At 40.9% G+C, this 13,275-nt stretch overlaps 1 protein-coding gene across 1 annotated transcript in view; it reads left to right on the plus strand.

Moving 5' to 3' along the window:
* Positions 1-13,275, plus strand: part of OCA2 (OCA2 melanosomal transmembrane protein) — a 452,602-nt gene that overhangs the window by 264,450 nt on the left and 174,877 nt on the right. The window contains exons 20-21 of the mRNA XM_025437625.3: positions 6,102-6,161; positions 6,772-6,876. Coding sequence (XP_025293410.1) covers positions 6,102-6,161; positions 6,772-6,876 — 165 coding nt within the window. The remainder of the gene's footprint in view (positions 1-6,101; positions 6,162-6,771; positions 6,877-13,275) is intronic.

Genomic DNA, 13,275 nt, shown 5'->3' on the forward strand with positions numbered 1-13,275 from the left:
AACTGAAAGAATATGTGACCTCCAAACCAGCTCTGCAAGAAATTTTAAGGGGGACTCTTAAAATTCCCCTTTAAGAAGAAGTTCAGTGGAACATTCCACAAAAACAAGGACTGAATAGATATCATGATGACACTAAACTCATATCTGTCAATAGTAACTCTGAATGTGAACGGGCTTAATGACCCCATCAAAAGGCGCAGGGTTTCAGACTGGATAAAAAAGCAGGACCCATCTATTTGCTGTCTACAAGAGACTCATTTTAGACAGAAGGACACCTACAGCCTGAAAATAAAAGGTTGGAGAACCATTTACCATTCGAATGGTCCTCAAAAGAAAGCAGGGGTAGCCATCCTTATATCAGATAAACTAAAATTTACCCCAAAGACTGTAGTGAGAGATGAAGAGGGACACTATATCATACTTAAAGGATCTATTCAACAAGAGGACTTAACAATCCTCAATTTATATGCCCCGAATGTGGGAGCTGCCAAATATATCAATCAATTATTAACCAAAGTGAAGAAATACTTAGATAATAATACACTTATACTTGGTGACTTCAATCTAGCTCTTTCTATACTCGATAGGTCTTCTAAGCACAACATCTCCACAAAAACGAGAGCTTTAAATGATATACTAGACTAGATGGATTTCACAGATATGTACAGAACTTTACATCCAAACTCAACTGAATACACATTCTTCTCAAGTGCACATGGAACTTTCTCCAGAATAGACCACATACTGGGTCAAAAATCGGGTCTGAACTGATACCAAAAGATTGGGATCGTCCCCTGCATATTCTCAGACCATAATGCCTTGAAATTAGAACTAAATCACAACAAGAAGTTTGGAAGGACCTCAAACATGTGGAGGTTAAGGACCATCCTGCTAAAAGATGAAAGGGTCAACCAGGAAATTAAGGAAGAATTAAAAAGATTCATGGAAACTAATGAGAATAAAGATACAACCGTTCAAAATCTTTGGGATGCAGCAAAAGCAGTCCTAAGGGGGAAATACATCGCAATGCAAGCATCCATTCAAAAACTGGAAAGAACTCAAATACAAAGCTAACCTTACACATAAAGGAGCTAGAGAAAAAACAGCAAATAGATCCTAGCCCCAGGGAGAAGAAGGGAGTTAATAAAGATTCAAGCAGAACTCAACGAAATCGAGACCAGAAGAACTGTGGAACAATCAACAGGAGTTGGTTCTTTGAAAGAATTAATAAGATAGATAAACCATTAGCCAGCCTTATTAAAAAGAAGAGAGAGAAGACTCAAATTAATAAAATCATGAATGGGGATCCCTGGGTGGCGCAGCGGTTTGGCGCCTGCCTTTGGCCCAGGGCATGATCCTGGAGACCCGGGATCGAATCCCACGTCGGGCTCCCGGTGCATGGAGCCTGCTTCTCCCTCTGCCTATGTCTCTGCCTCTCTCTCTCTCTGTGACTATCATAAATAAATAAAAATAAAAAAAAAATAAAATAAAATCATGAATGAAAAAGGAGAGATCACTACCAACACCAAGGAAATACAAACGATTTTAAAAACATATTATGAACAGCTATACGCCAATAAATTAGGCAATCTAGAAGAAATGGACGCATTCCTGGAAAGCCACAACTACCAAAACTGGAACAGGAAGAAATAGAAAACCTGAACAGGCCAATAACCAGGGAGGAAATTGAAGCAGTCATCAAAAACCTCCCAAGACACAAGAGTCCAGGGCCAGATGGCTTCCCAGGGGAATTTTATCAAACGTTTAAAGAAGAAACCATACCTATTCTCCTAAAGCTGTTTGGAAAGATAGAAAGAGATGGAGTACTTCCAAATTCGTTCTATGAGCCCAGCATCACCTTAATCCAAAACCAGACAAAGACCCCACCAAAAAGGAGACTTACAGACCAATATCCCAGATGAACGTGGATGCAAAAATTCTCAACAAGATACTGGCCAATAGGATCCAACAATACATTAAGAAATTTATTCACCATGACCAAGTAGGATTTATCCCTGGGACACAAGGCTGGTTCAACACCCGTAAAACAATCAATGTGATTCATCATATCAGCAAGAGAAAAACCAAGAACCATATGATCCTCTCATTAGATGCAGAGAAAGCATTTGACAAAATACAGCATCCATTCCTGATCAAAACTCTTAGAGTGTAGGGATAGAGGGAACATTCCTCGACATCTTAAAAGCCATCTATGAAAAGCCCACAGCAAATATCATTCTCACTGGGGAAGCACTGGGAGCCTTTCCCCTAAGATCAGGAACAAGACAGGGATGTCCACTCTCACCACTGCTATTCAACATAGTACTGGAAGTCCTAGCCTCAGCAATCAGACAACAAAAAGACATTAAAGGCATTCAAATTGGCAAAGAAGAAGTCAAACTCTCCCTCTTCGCCGATGACATGATACTCTACATAGAAAACCCAAAAGTCTCCACCCCAAGATTGCTAGAACTCATACAGCAATTCGGTAGTGTGGCAGGATACAAAATCAATGCCTAGAAATCTGTGACATTTCTATACACTAACAATGAGACTGAAGAAAGAGAAATTAAGGAGTCAGTCCCATTTACAATTTCACCCAAAAGCATAAGATACCTAGGAATAAACCTAACCAAAGATGTAAAGGATCTATACCCTCAAAACTATAGAACACTTCTGAAAGAAATTGAGGATGACACAAAGAGATGGAAAAATATTCCATGCTCATGGATTGGCAGAATTAATATTGTGAAAATGTCAATGTTACCCAGGGCAATACACACGTTTAATGCAATCCCATCAAAATACCATGGACTTTCTTCAGAGAGTTAGAATAAATTATTTTAAGATTTGTGTGGAATCAGAAAAGACCCCGAATAGCCAGGGGAATTTTAATAAAGAAAACCATATCTGGGGGCATCACAATGCCAGATTTCAGGTTGTACTACAAAGCTGTGGTCATCAAGACAGTGTGGTACTGGCACAAAAACAGACACATAGATCAGTGGAACAGAATAGAGAACCCAGAAGTGGACCCTGAACTTTATGGTCAACTAATATTCGATAAAGGAGGAAAGACTATCTATTGGAAGAAAGACAGTCTCTTCCATAAATGGTGCTGGGAAAATTGGACATCCACATGCAGAAGAATGAAACGAGACCACTCTCTTGCACCATACACAAAGATAAACTCAAAATGGATGAAAGATCTAAATGTGAGACAAGAGTCCATCAAAATCCTGGAGGATAACACAGGCAACACCCTTTTTAACTCGGCCACAGTAACTTCTTGCAAGATACATCCACGAAGGCAAAAGAAACAAAAGCAAAAATGAACTACTGGGACTTCATCAAGATAAGAATCTTTTGCACAGCAAAGGATACAGTCAACAAAACTAAAAGACAACCTACAGAATGGGAGAAGATATTTGCAAATGACATATCAGATAAAGGGCTAGTTTCCAAGATCTATAAAGAACTTCTTAAACTCAACACCAAAGAAACAAACAATCCCATCATGAAATGGACAAAAGACAAAAGACATGAAGAGAAATCTCACAGAGGAAGACATAGACATGGCCAACATGCATATGAGAAAATGCTCCGCATCACTTGCCATCAGGGAAATACAAATCAAAACCACAATGAGATACCACCTCACACCAGTGAGAATGGGGCAAATTAACAAGGCAGGAAACAAGAAATGTTGGAGAGGATGCGAAGAAAAGGGAACCCTCTTACACTGTTGGTGGGAATGTGAACTGGTGCAGCCACTCTGGAAAACTGTGTGGAGGTTCCTCGAAGAGTTAAAAATATACCTGCCCTACGACCCAGCAATTGCACTGTTGGGGATTTACCCCAAAGATACAGATGCCATGAAACGCCGGGACACCTGCACCCCGATGTTTATTGCAGCAATGGCCACGATAGCCAAACTGTGGAAGGAGCCTCGGTGTCCATTGAAAGATGAATGGATAAAGAAGATGTGGTTTATGTATACAATGGAATATTACTCAGCTATTAGAAACGACAAATACCCACCATTTGCTTCAACGTGGATGGACCTGGAGGGTATTATCCTGAGTGAAGTAAGTCAGTCGGAGAAGGACAAACATTATATGTTCTCATTCATTTGGGGAATATAAATAATAGTGAAAGGGAATATAAGGGAAGGGAGAAGAAATGTGTGGGAAATATCAGAAAGGGAGACAGAACGTAAAGACTCCTAACTCTGGGAAACGTACTAGAGGTGGTAGAAGGGGAGGAGGGCGGGGGGTGGGAGTGAATGGGTGATGGGCACTGGGGGTTATTCTGTATGTTAGTAAATTGAACACCAATAAAAAATAAATTAAAAATAAATAAATAAAAATTTAAAAAAAATCTAAAGTAATTGTTATAACATTTAAATGAAGTAAAGAAAAATAAATTTGAAATGAGTGAACATAGCAATCTTTAGGAGAGAAACAAATTATAAAACAGAAGCAAATGCAAAGGTCAGAACTTAAAAACATAACACTTTCATTAAAACAACTTTATGGGTTGAATAGCAGAATGAATATGTCAAAGGAAAAGGTCAGTGAATTGAAAATTGAACAATATATGTCATCCAGTATGAAAGGTTTGGTAGAGTTAAGTGTTACATATTTATTTCATTTCCATATTATAAAGGAGTTCTTATTATATACCTGTATTTTAACTTTCATTTTTCTTTGGCCTTATAAGGACATATCAAGGTGTGGACATGGTACTGTGTATGTGTATGTCTGTATATGTATGTGTATGTATACACACATATATAATCATCTTTATTTGATATCCAGCAGGAAGTTTTAATCTGGTTTAGACCTGGCTTTTCTTTGAATCAATATATGAATCAATATTTCATTATAAAATGAAATAAAATAGTGACTACATTTATGTTTTGCAAATTAAAAATTTTATTTATTCATGGAATATTGTAAATCCAAAAAGTGATTCTTATCAGGAGGTCGGGGCTGATTTTGTGGCATCATTGGCACTGCCTGGAGACATTTTCAGTTGTCACACTGGGGAGTAGAAGCCAGGGATGGTAAACTTGCCACAATGTATAGGACAGCCCCCACCATGAAGAATGATTCAGTTCCTAATGTCAACAGTGCTGACTAGATTTGTGAACAGATGTATCTAAATAGATTTGACCTTATGATTTTGTTGATATAATAGTAAACCTGGTTGCAAATTGTGATTAAAAAAATTTGCTTTCCACAGCCTTTAAACAAAGACTAACAAACAGCTGTACATGTGGATGGAGAAGTTGTAAACTTGTATTTAAACATGGTAAAGCTGATGTTTTCGGTATCTATAGTCAGTCAGCATGGTGACATCACAGTGAAAAGGCCATATTTGAGAGGTGCAAGACACCTGAGTCACATGCATGTCTGGTTCCCTATTGGTACTTCCTGTCCAGGATGCAGTGGGCAACAATTGATGCCTTCCCTCGCTGCACCAGGGTGGCAGCCTGAGCGTAACAGCTCTTGCATTTACATCTCCTCCAACCAGTCTTCTTTCCTACCTTTTTATAGACATATTTTTTTTCAATTACTGAGAAAAGTAATTTTTTTCTAGTACTGAGAAAAGAGTCACATGCTTCAGTTAAATAGACCTTTTCTTTTTTTCTTTGACAGTCATAAAAACCATGCATTTTCTTTGATTTTTCTAAAACTCTGTGATGTTGAACTTCAAAAAAGAAATTTGAAATGCAAGTTATTTGAAAGATCTTCTATATGGAGTGACATTTCCTATACACAGTTGAACAGTGCTCCTGTACACTGACCCTAAAGAGATGGCATTCCATTCAAATTTAAATTTAATGTAGACAGTAACACAAATCAATGAGAAATTCCTGCCTCTGGTATTGTGCTTCTCAGTGAATCTTCATTGTACCTATCTGATAGTAAATTATTTATAGACTGTATATTTGAGTCTGATCCTTTATAAGACATGAGAGCCTGGACCTGCTTTATGTTCACTTATTTTCATTTTACAGACCTGTTTTTTGAAAAAAAAAAAAGCATATATTCTCAGTTTTAAACTGATTCTCATCATATATCCATTTCTTCTAGGCACTGGCACATCTCCACTTAATAGAATATGTCGGAGAACAGACTGCTTTGCTGATAAAGGTACATTAAATACTGCAACAGAATGTGCTTCAGCCACTGTTACTTTGATTTTGTAAAAAAAAAAAAAAAAATCTGGTAAGAATAGGTCACAAATTATTTAAAAAATACAGCATGGAAACTTTTTTATCCTGTGTAGCCTAGAGATGAAGTGAGACTTTTTCCAAAGAATATACAATTGTAGATGCCTACAATTTTGCTATTAGCCTTTAGTTAAAACCATCTAAGAAGGAGAGTGGTAGACACCAGTGTTAGTAAATGAATGCACAGCCCCAGAGGGCTCTGCTGGGACATCAGGTCCATGTAACCAGTATGTGCTGCCACCAAGAATGGGACCATCTGGCTCCCCTCCCCAGGAGCTAATTGGCTTGGGTATGGCTGGGAATCACTCTTCCCAGTTTCCTAGAGACCCAGCTGAGGCTCCTAGTATTAGCCAGGAAAGCCCAGGCTGGTCCTGTTTGCACACCTGGGACTGCCTTGGTCTTCTCCTTTGTGAAAGGAAGGACTGACAGTTCTGTGAGCCTCACATGTCCTACCATCACATCTGCAGTATGTGTGATTTATATCAATGCCACTGTGATACATAGCACTGCTATTATCTGCTCCCTTCCAGATGGTCCCAGAGGATCGGCGCCTTGCAACTGCCATCATCCTGGTGGTCTGGGTGTCAGCCATTGCATCTTCCTTGATTGACAACATCCCATTCACTGCAACCATGGTGAGTTGCACTCTTCCTCCATGTTATGAGGACCTGACTTTCAGCCTGGACATGACCTGGGCTCACTCTTCCTTCCAGAGGAAGCAGAGAATGAACCTTGTCCCCTTGCTGCACTCATAGCTATGGTAGAAAGGTGGCAAAGCTTGGGTCCAGCTGGGCCAGGGGTGCTTAGTCCATACTGCAGGCTGGAATCCATGGGCCTGCAGTGGGCAGTGTATCAGTAACTAGTTGTTTCAGGGTTAGTCAACTGAAAGCTACCATACCTCATGGAAAAGACAGTCTGGTTTTTTTTCTTTTTTAAAGAAAATTGTAAGACACCAAAGACAGGCTGGTTGAAGGCAAACATGAATTATTCCCCATGAATACAGAAGCCACCCATGTGTGGCTTCTTGCACTTGGCTTGGGCAGGATTTTGAGTTCTTTGTGTGGTCCTGACTGCAGCTGAGATTGGGATACACATTGAAGGCCTTATACAAGGCTGGCAAGCCCTGTTTTTGCTGTGTCTTCTGCCATCACTGATAGGTGTTTGGCGGAATTGTGAATCCCTGGTGTGGCTATGTAAAGGCAGGAATGGGGGCTTGCATACAGGAACTGGGAGTCCTGTCATGAACACCTGAGGTCCCAGGTATGCTAAGCATGAGTGAACATTCCTCATGACTGGACTCTGGACAGGGGAATTTTCTCTGTTCTTGTGACCTTGACGGCCCAACCATACCCCTGCTCAACAGCCTGTGCAAGGAGGCTCCTGGCATTGAGGAGTAGGGCAGTGCTCTCTCTCACAGGACCTTAGGCTGACCTGACACTCAATGTCACTCACTCATTGCTGGGATCACAGTGTCTGCAGGTTGACACTCAAGTTACCTAGCTATTATTCTTCCATGACCTGGACTTGTTAATTTTGAGCTAATTCTGTGGCTGTTATTATTTTGTCATGAAGTACTGAATTAGAGAAGTTGTACAGAAGTTGTTGAATGTCCTGGTTTGTACTCAGCAGGCACTATCATGACTGTGACTGTGATTCTGTGGCCCCACAGAGCGCCAAGGGCTGCAGCATTTCTCAAGCAGACTAAGGCAGCTCGGCCCTGGGCTTCTGACATGCCAGTTCAGCTTGTATGTGCCTTCTGTTCTCAGATGAGGTGGTCCCCAGAAGACACAGTTGTGTGCGAACCCATGAGGCCACACAGTGTGGCCACAGTAAACCTTGATCAGTCCCGAGGGGTCTGCATGTTCAGGAAGTTACTACACCCTGCCTCTTGGGAGGCTTCTAGTTTCAGGACCCAGATCTTGTCTGGGAGTAGATGAGAGGGTACCTATTGTTAGAAATTTTGGCTCCTCCATTTTCTAAAAATATGACATTTACAATGTTTTCATTTTAACAATTTTAACTTACCTAAAATTTAAATTTAAAAAATCGAGAGAATCACAGAGGATAATATAATATCTGTATGCTCACCACCACAAATGAGGAAGTTAAAATATTGTATTCTCTTTGCTTGGGTTTTATTGTTTATTTTTAAGAAATGAAGTATTATATAGATGAACATGACATTCTCTGTTCCTTCCCTTAACCTCTAGGATTGTGTCCCTTCTTCCCTGTGCTGAGGGGACTACCCTAATGCATCTGGGGCATATCCATTCATGTGATAGCACACTATGGAAGGTAACAAGGGAAAGATCTTGGTTTATGTGAATCAACATGGACAGACACCAAATGCTGAGAGACTGAAAATATAGCTATTGCACAAATTGGCGTGCAGCTTTCTAAAACTCCCAAATCTCTGTTCTATGACTCAGCAGGTATCCATAGTAGCTGCATCAGAGGAGAACATGGAGAGTCATCCAGGTTTTCACCTTAGTCTGGAGGGCCCAAACCGGTCTGGTTTCTGGGTTGGATTTTAGGTTTGTGAGATTCCCATATTCTCAGCTTTGCTGTTTTCCTGGAGGCTAACCAAGGAGACCTAAGAAAATTCTGTGGAAGTACTATTAGGTCAAAACAGGGGTAGAGATAGGTTTGTCTGCTTGTGGCCATTATATATGCAGTGAAAACATTGGAGCTGCAACCCATGTCCCAACTGCCTAGCATGCAGAGGACAGCCTGTGTTTCAGCCAAACTTCATTCTGCTGTGAGAACACACTCTGGCCAAAGTCATTCCCCAGGTCAACAGGATACATGTCCATGGAAATTTTAACATGTGTGAAAATATAACTAAAAAGGGTCAGAAATGTGACAGATACATTCAGCATTTCCAATGATGAGGAATGCTGGTAGACGTGATAGTGGGGAGACTGAGGTTGTGTCTGACAAGGCTGTGAGGCATCTACTCAAAGTTTCTTTAGAGAATTATGAGCATGATTCCAATATTTCAAGTCAGTGAGTTGGAGAGACAAAACAAAGTCCATCTTTTCCTGGGTGATGTCTTCTCCCCAGAGTGTGTCTTTAGGTTGGCGATCATTCCTCCAGTATTCATACTGTCAGCTCTGAGCTGAACTCAGCAAGTAGGAAACACTATTCACATTTGTTCGTGACATTTCTCTTCTTCCATCGGTCAGAGAGAACACCAAATAATTCAGGAAATGCAAAAGACTTAATTTCTAACAGGCAGGATCATGCTATTGAATTTTTACTAATCTCAAGTATACAGGGTCGAAAGAACTAGGTTGTAGATGGGCTCTTTAATTTGGCTTTTTAATTTGGCTGGGTGGAGCTTCATTGAAAATTACAACAAAGCACAGCTGGGTTTTGAAGAGCACCCCAGGGTTTTTTTGGGATTAGCTTTGCTTCTTTAAATTTTCCTTATTCCATGGGCTCTCCCCTTCATTTTAACTTTTGCTTATTTTTAATGGTAATACTATTAAACAATATTTAACATTATTAGGTCAACTTGATATTGCATCATTATTTAGGGCAATCAGAATAGACATGGAGCCTCTGAAGGAGGAAGCGTGAAGCCCCCTCTCTCCTCTTACTCTGTGTCACTGTTACTTGCTTGGGGCAGAGTGGGACCCAAAGGGGAGGCACTGGGGGTTTTGGATGGTGACTACCCATCAACTGGTTTGGAAATATTTCCTTTTTGTTTTGTCTTTAATTTTTAATTAATTAACTAATTAATTAATTGGTAAGTAGACTCCACATCCAGCATGGAGCCCACTGTGGGGCTTGAAGTTATGACTGTGAGAGGTAATACCTGAGCTGAGATCACGAGTCATATACACTTAATAGACTGAGCCAACCAGGAACCCCTTTAATTTTTATTGTTTTTAATTGAAGTATAGCTAACAGTGTTCTATAGCTTATGCAATATAACGATTCAACAATTCTATACACATTGTTCAGTGCTAATCACTTGAAGAGTATTCTTTTTTTTTTTTTTTTTTAGTATAGTTGACACACAATGTTACATTAGTTTCAGGTGTACAACATAGTGATTTGACAAGTTTACACATTATGCTGTGTTCACCACAAGTGTAACTACCATCAGTCCTAACACATTTCTGTTATTTTATTACTAACTGTATCCTTTATGCTGTGCCTTCTATTTCGGTGATTTATTCATTCCATAACAATAGCCAGTATCTTTCACTCCCCTTCACCCATTTTGCCCAACCCCTCCTCCTCCCCTCTGGCAACCATCAGTTAATTCTCTGTATTTGTAAGTCTGATTCTGCTTTTTGTCTTTTTTTCTTTTGTTGTTGTTTTTTTTTTTTTTTTTGGGGGGGGGGGATTCCATTTATAGTGAAATCATATGGTATTGTCTTTCTTAGCCTTAATGAATATTTCCATACTATGTAATCCCGTTGACATCCGTGCCTCACCTTCCTTCCCCTTCCTGTCTACTGTTGACAAGGAGCTGCGGGAGCCAAGGTGAACTCAGACCTGTTTTCATAGGCAGTTTTCTCAGGTCCCCAGTACATTGTACTATAGACTATTGGAAACCTGCAATACATTGCTGATGACTGAGAATTCCCTGACAGCCTTTCTCCATTTAAATCTTTTCAGCCTCATTTGCTTGAACAGGAAGAATTCTTAGGCTATTTTCAAGTTAAAATGTGATTATTCTTGTCCTGGATGTTAATTTCAAAGGATGGTAATTTATGCACATAATTTTGTGGGTTGTCTCTGACTTCTTGGATCCTCATCATTATCTGTATTATCATTCAGGCTTGGTGTGGAAGTCAGTTTTTCATGGCTTGTTCTCATCTACCTTCTTCCTGTAGGTCTTTGTCATCTCGTCCTTGCTACCTGCTAGGACAGAGGGCAGACTGCCATAACCCTTGACAAAGAAAATGCTTTTTCGGGGCGGTAAAAGTCAGAAGCATTTCACATGTGCTTTTGTTGTTTTTATAGCCTCATTTTGTTTTTGCTCATCCTGTCTTAAAACACCCAGGATCAAAATAATGTGCAGGGTTGAACCTTGTCCAGCAGATTGCAGTTAGGTTTGATAACATGAGCACTTAAAAAAAAAAGAACATGAGCATTTGTAGCAATTAACAGTTCAGGTTCTGGAGAAGGTGGGTCTGGGCTTGAATCCCAGCTCTATCATTGTGCAAGCTGAGAATGCACTGGGTTAGAGAAACAGAAGTGACAGCAGCAGAGAGATGCTGTTTCCCTTTTAGGTTGGCAGAGCTTCTGCAGTTTAATGACTGTGGTACTGGCAGGCTGTCAGGTTGCAAGTCAGCCCCTTGGGGTAGTGCCCAACTTCTTTGGGAGGGGCTCCCCTACTTCCTAAAGAGAATGGCCTTTGAGAGGCCCTGTAGTGCCCAGGCTGAGGGTCCTTCACCTTCCATGACTTGAAGACTGGCCACTACAGTGCCGGATCCTAGCTCCATGACACTCTGCAAAAATCAAGTGGCACATGTGGGGCACCAATACCCTCAGAGAAGATTGATCACAGCATGTCCCAGAGACATAGGAAAACAAACAAGAAATTATAAGAACACTCAGGGAGGTTTTAAGCATTGAACAAAAAATACTTTCTGGAATTAAAACGTATGACTTTTTAAAAAATATTGAATAATTAATTGATGAAAAGTCAGTGTTGGACCTGAGTGAGTGGATTTGAAGCCAAGTGAAAGTGCTAACTATAAAAGTACAGAGCAAAAGTACAAAGGAATAGAATCATGAAAAAAGATAGGATTTGGTGAGACCCAGGAGACCTAGCATGGTAATAAGAGTTCCAGGAAGAAGAAAAGGAATGCATTACATTGACAATGTGCAGCCTCTCCATCTCAAGTGCAGTCTGGGTGTCAGCAGCCTTGGAGCTTCTACAGATGCATGTCTTGGCTACCCAGCCTACCAATTCAGAACCTGCACATGGACAAGATGTGACCACCTGCACATGTGCACTGGAGATGTGCTGGTCTGGTCCAAGGCCCCATCTGGGGGTGTTTCCCTACCACTATAAATATGAACCTGCCACTGCAGAACTACAATTCCACCCCCTCCATTCTCAGGATCTCCTGTGAAGATGCAAACTGTCCTTGGTATTTACCTGGGGCACTTGTTAAATTGCATACAAAAGGAATCCAGCCAGGAGTGGGTAATTCTTCAGAGGCCCAAGCACGTTCCCATCTAACAGAGATGGCTGGAACAAATCTCTAGATTGAGTGTCCAAATTTAATGTCTCACCTGGGGACAGTTGGCAGATATCAGCAGCAAAATGACAAATCAGCAAGAGTGCTAGCTGGAGATAAGTGAACACTGACCCCCAGTGGTGGTGGGTTTAAGGAAGGCAGGTGGTAGGTACAGGGAGGATTGGTGTGGTGAGTAGAGGGAGAGCAGGTGTGCTGGGCACAGGGAGTGGTAGATGCAGGAAGTGTGCTGGGCACAGGGTGTGGTAGATGCAGGAAGGGAAGGTGATATGGGCTTAGAGAGAGGGCAAGGTACTCTGGGTCAGAGGGAGGGCAATACCTGTCTGGTTGTGATGCATCGTCTCCCTACAAGGAAGTAGGCTTAGTGTGTGAACTTACTTGATAAAAAACAAAAACAAAAACAAAAACAAAACAAAACAAAACAAAAAAAACAAAAAGAACAGCAGGTATCACTATATTTCTCTGAAAAATTCTCAACTCTCGAATGTTGACAGTAAATTCAAATTTCAAAAATGATCCTGCTGGCTTCTGCTGTTTACATTCTTTCACAGAATAGCCTCTCCTCTTGGAGCCCACTGTCTGATATTACACAGGGATGTACTAGAGCAGCTGTCCACATGAAAGTGCCATGCCTGCCCCTTTGCATTGCCTCATGTCCCAGGGCAGCCCCTTGCCCTGTTGTTGGCTACCTGGGCCACGTCATGCCCTCTCTGGGCATCTTGTGCCATGCATTTCTTTCACCCCTGTAAGGGACAGCCTAGCCAGCCTCCCTTTGTTAATTCTCCTGCCACTCTGTCAGGAGCCATCCTT

This window comes from Canis lupus, chromosome 3 (genome assembly GCF_003254725.2).
Source record: "Canis lupus dingo isolate Sandy chromosome 3, ASM325472v2, whole genome shotgun sequence".
Lineage (NCBI taxonomy): Eukaryota > Metazoa > Chordata > Mammalia > Carnivora > Canidae > Canis > Canis lupus.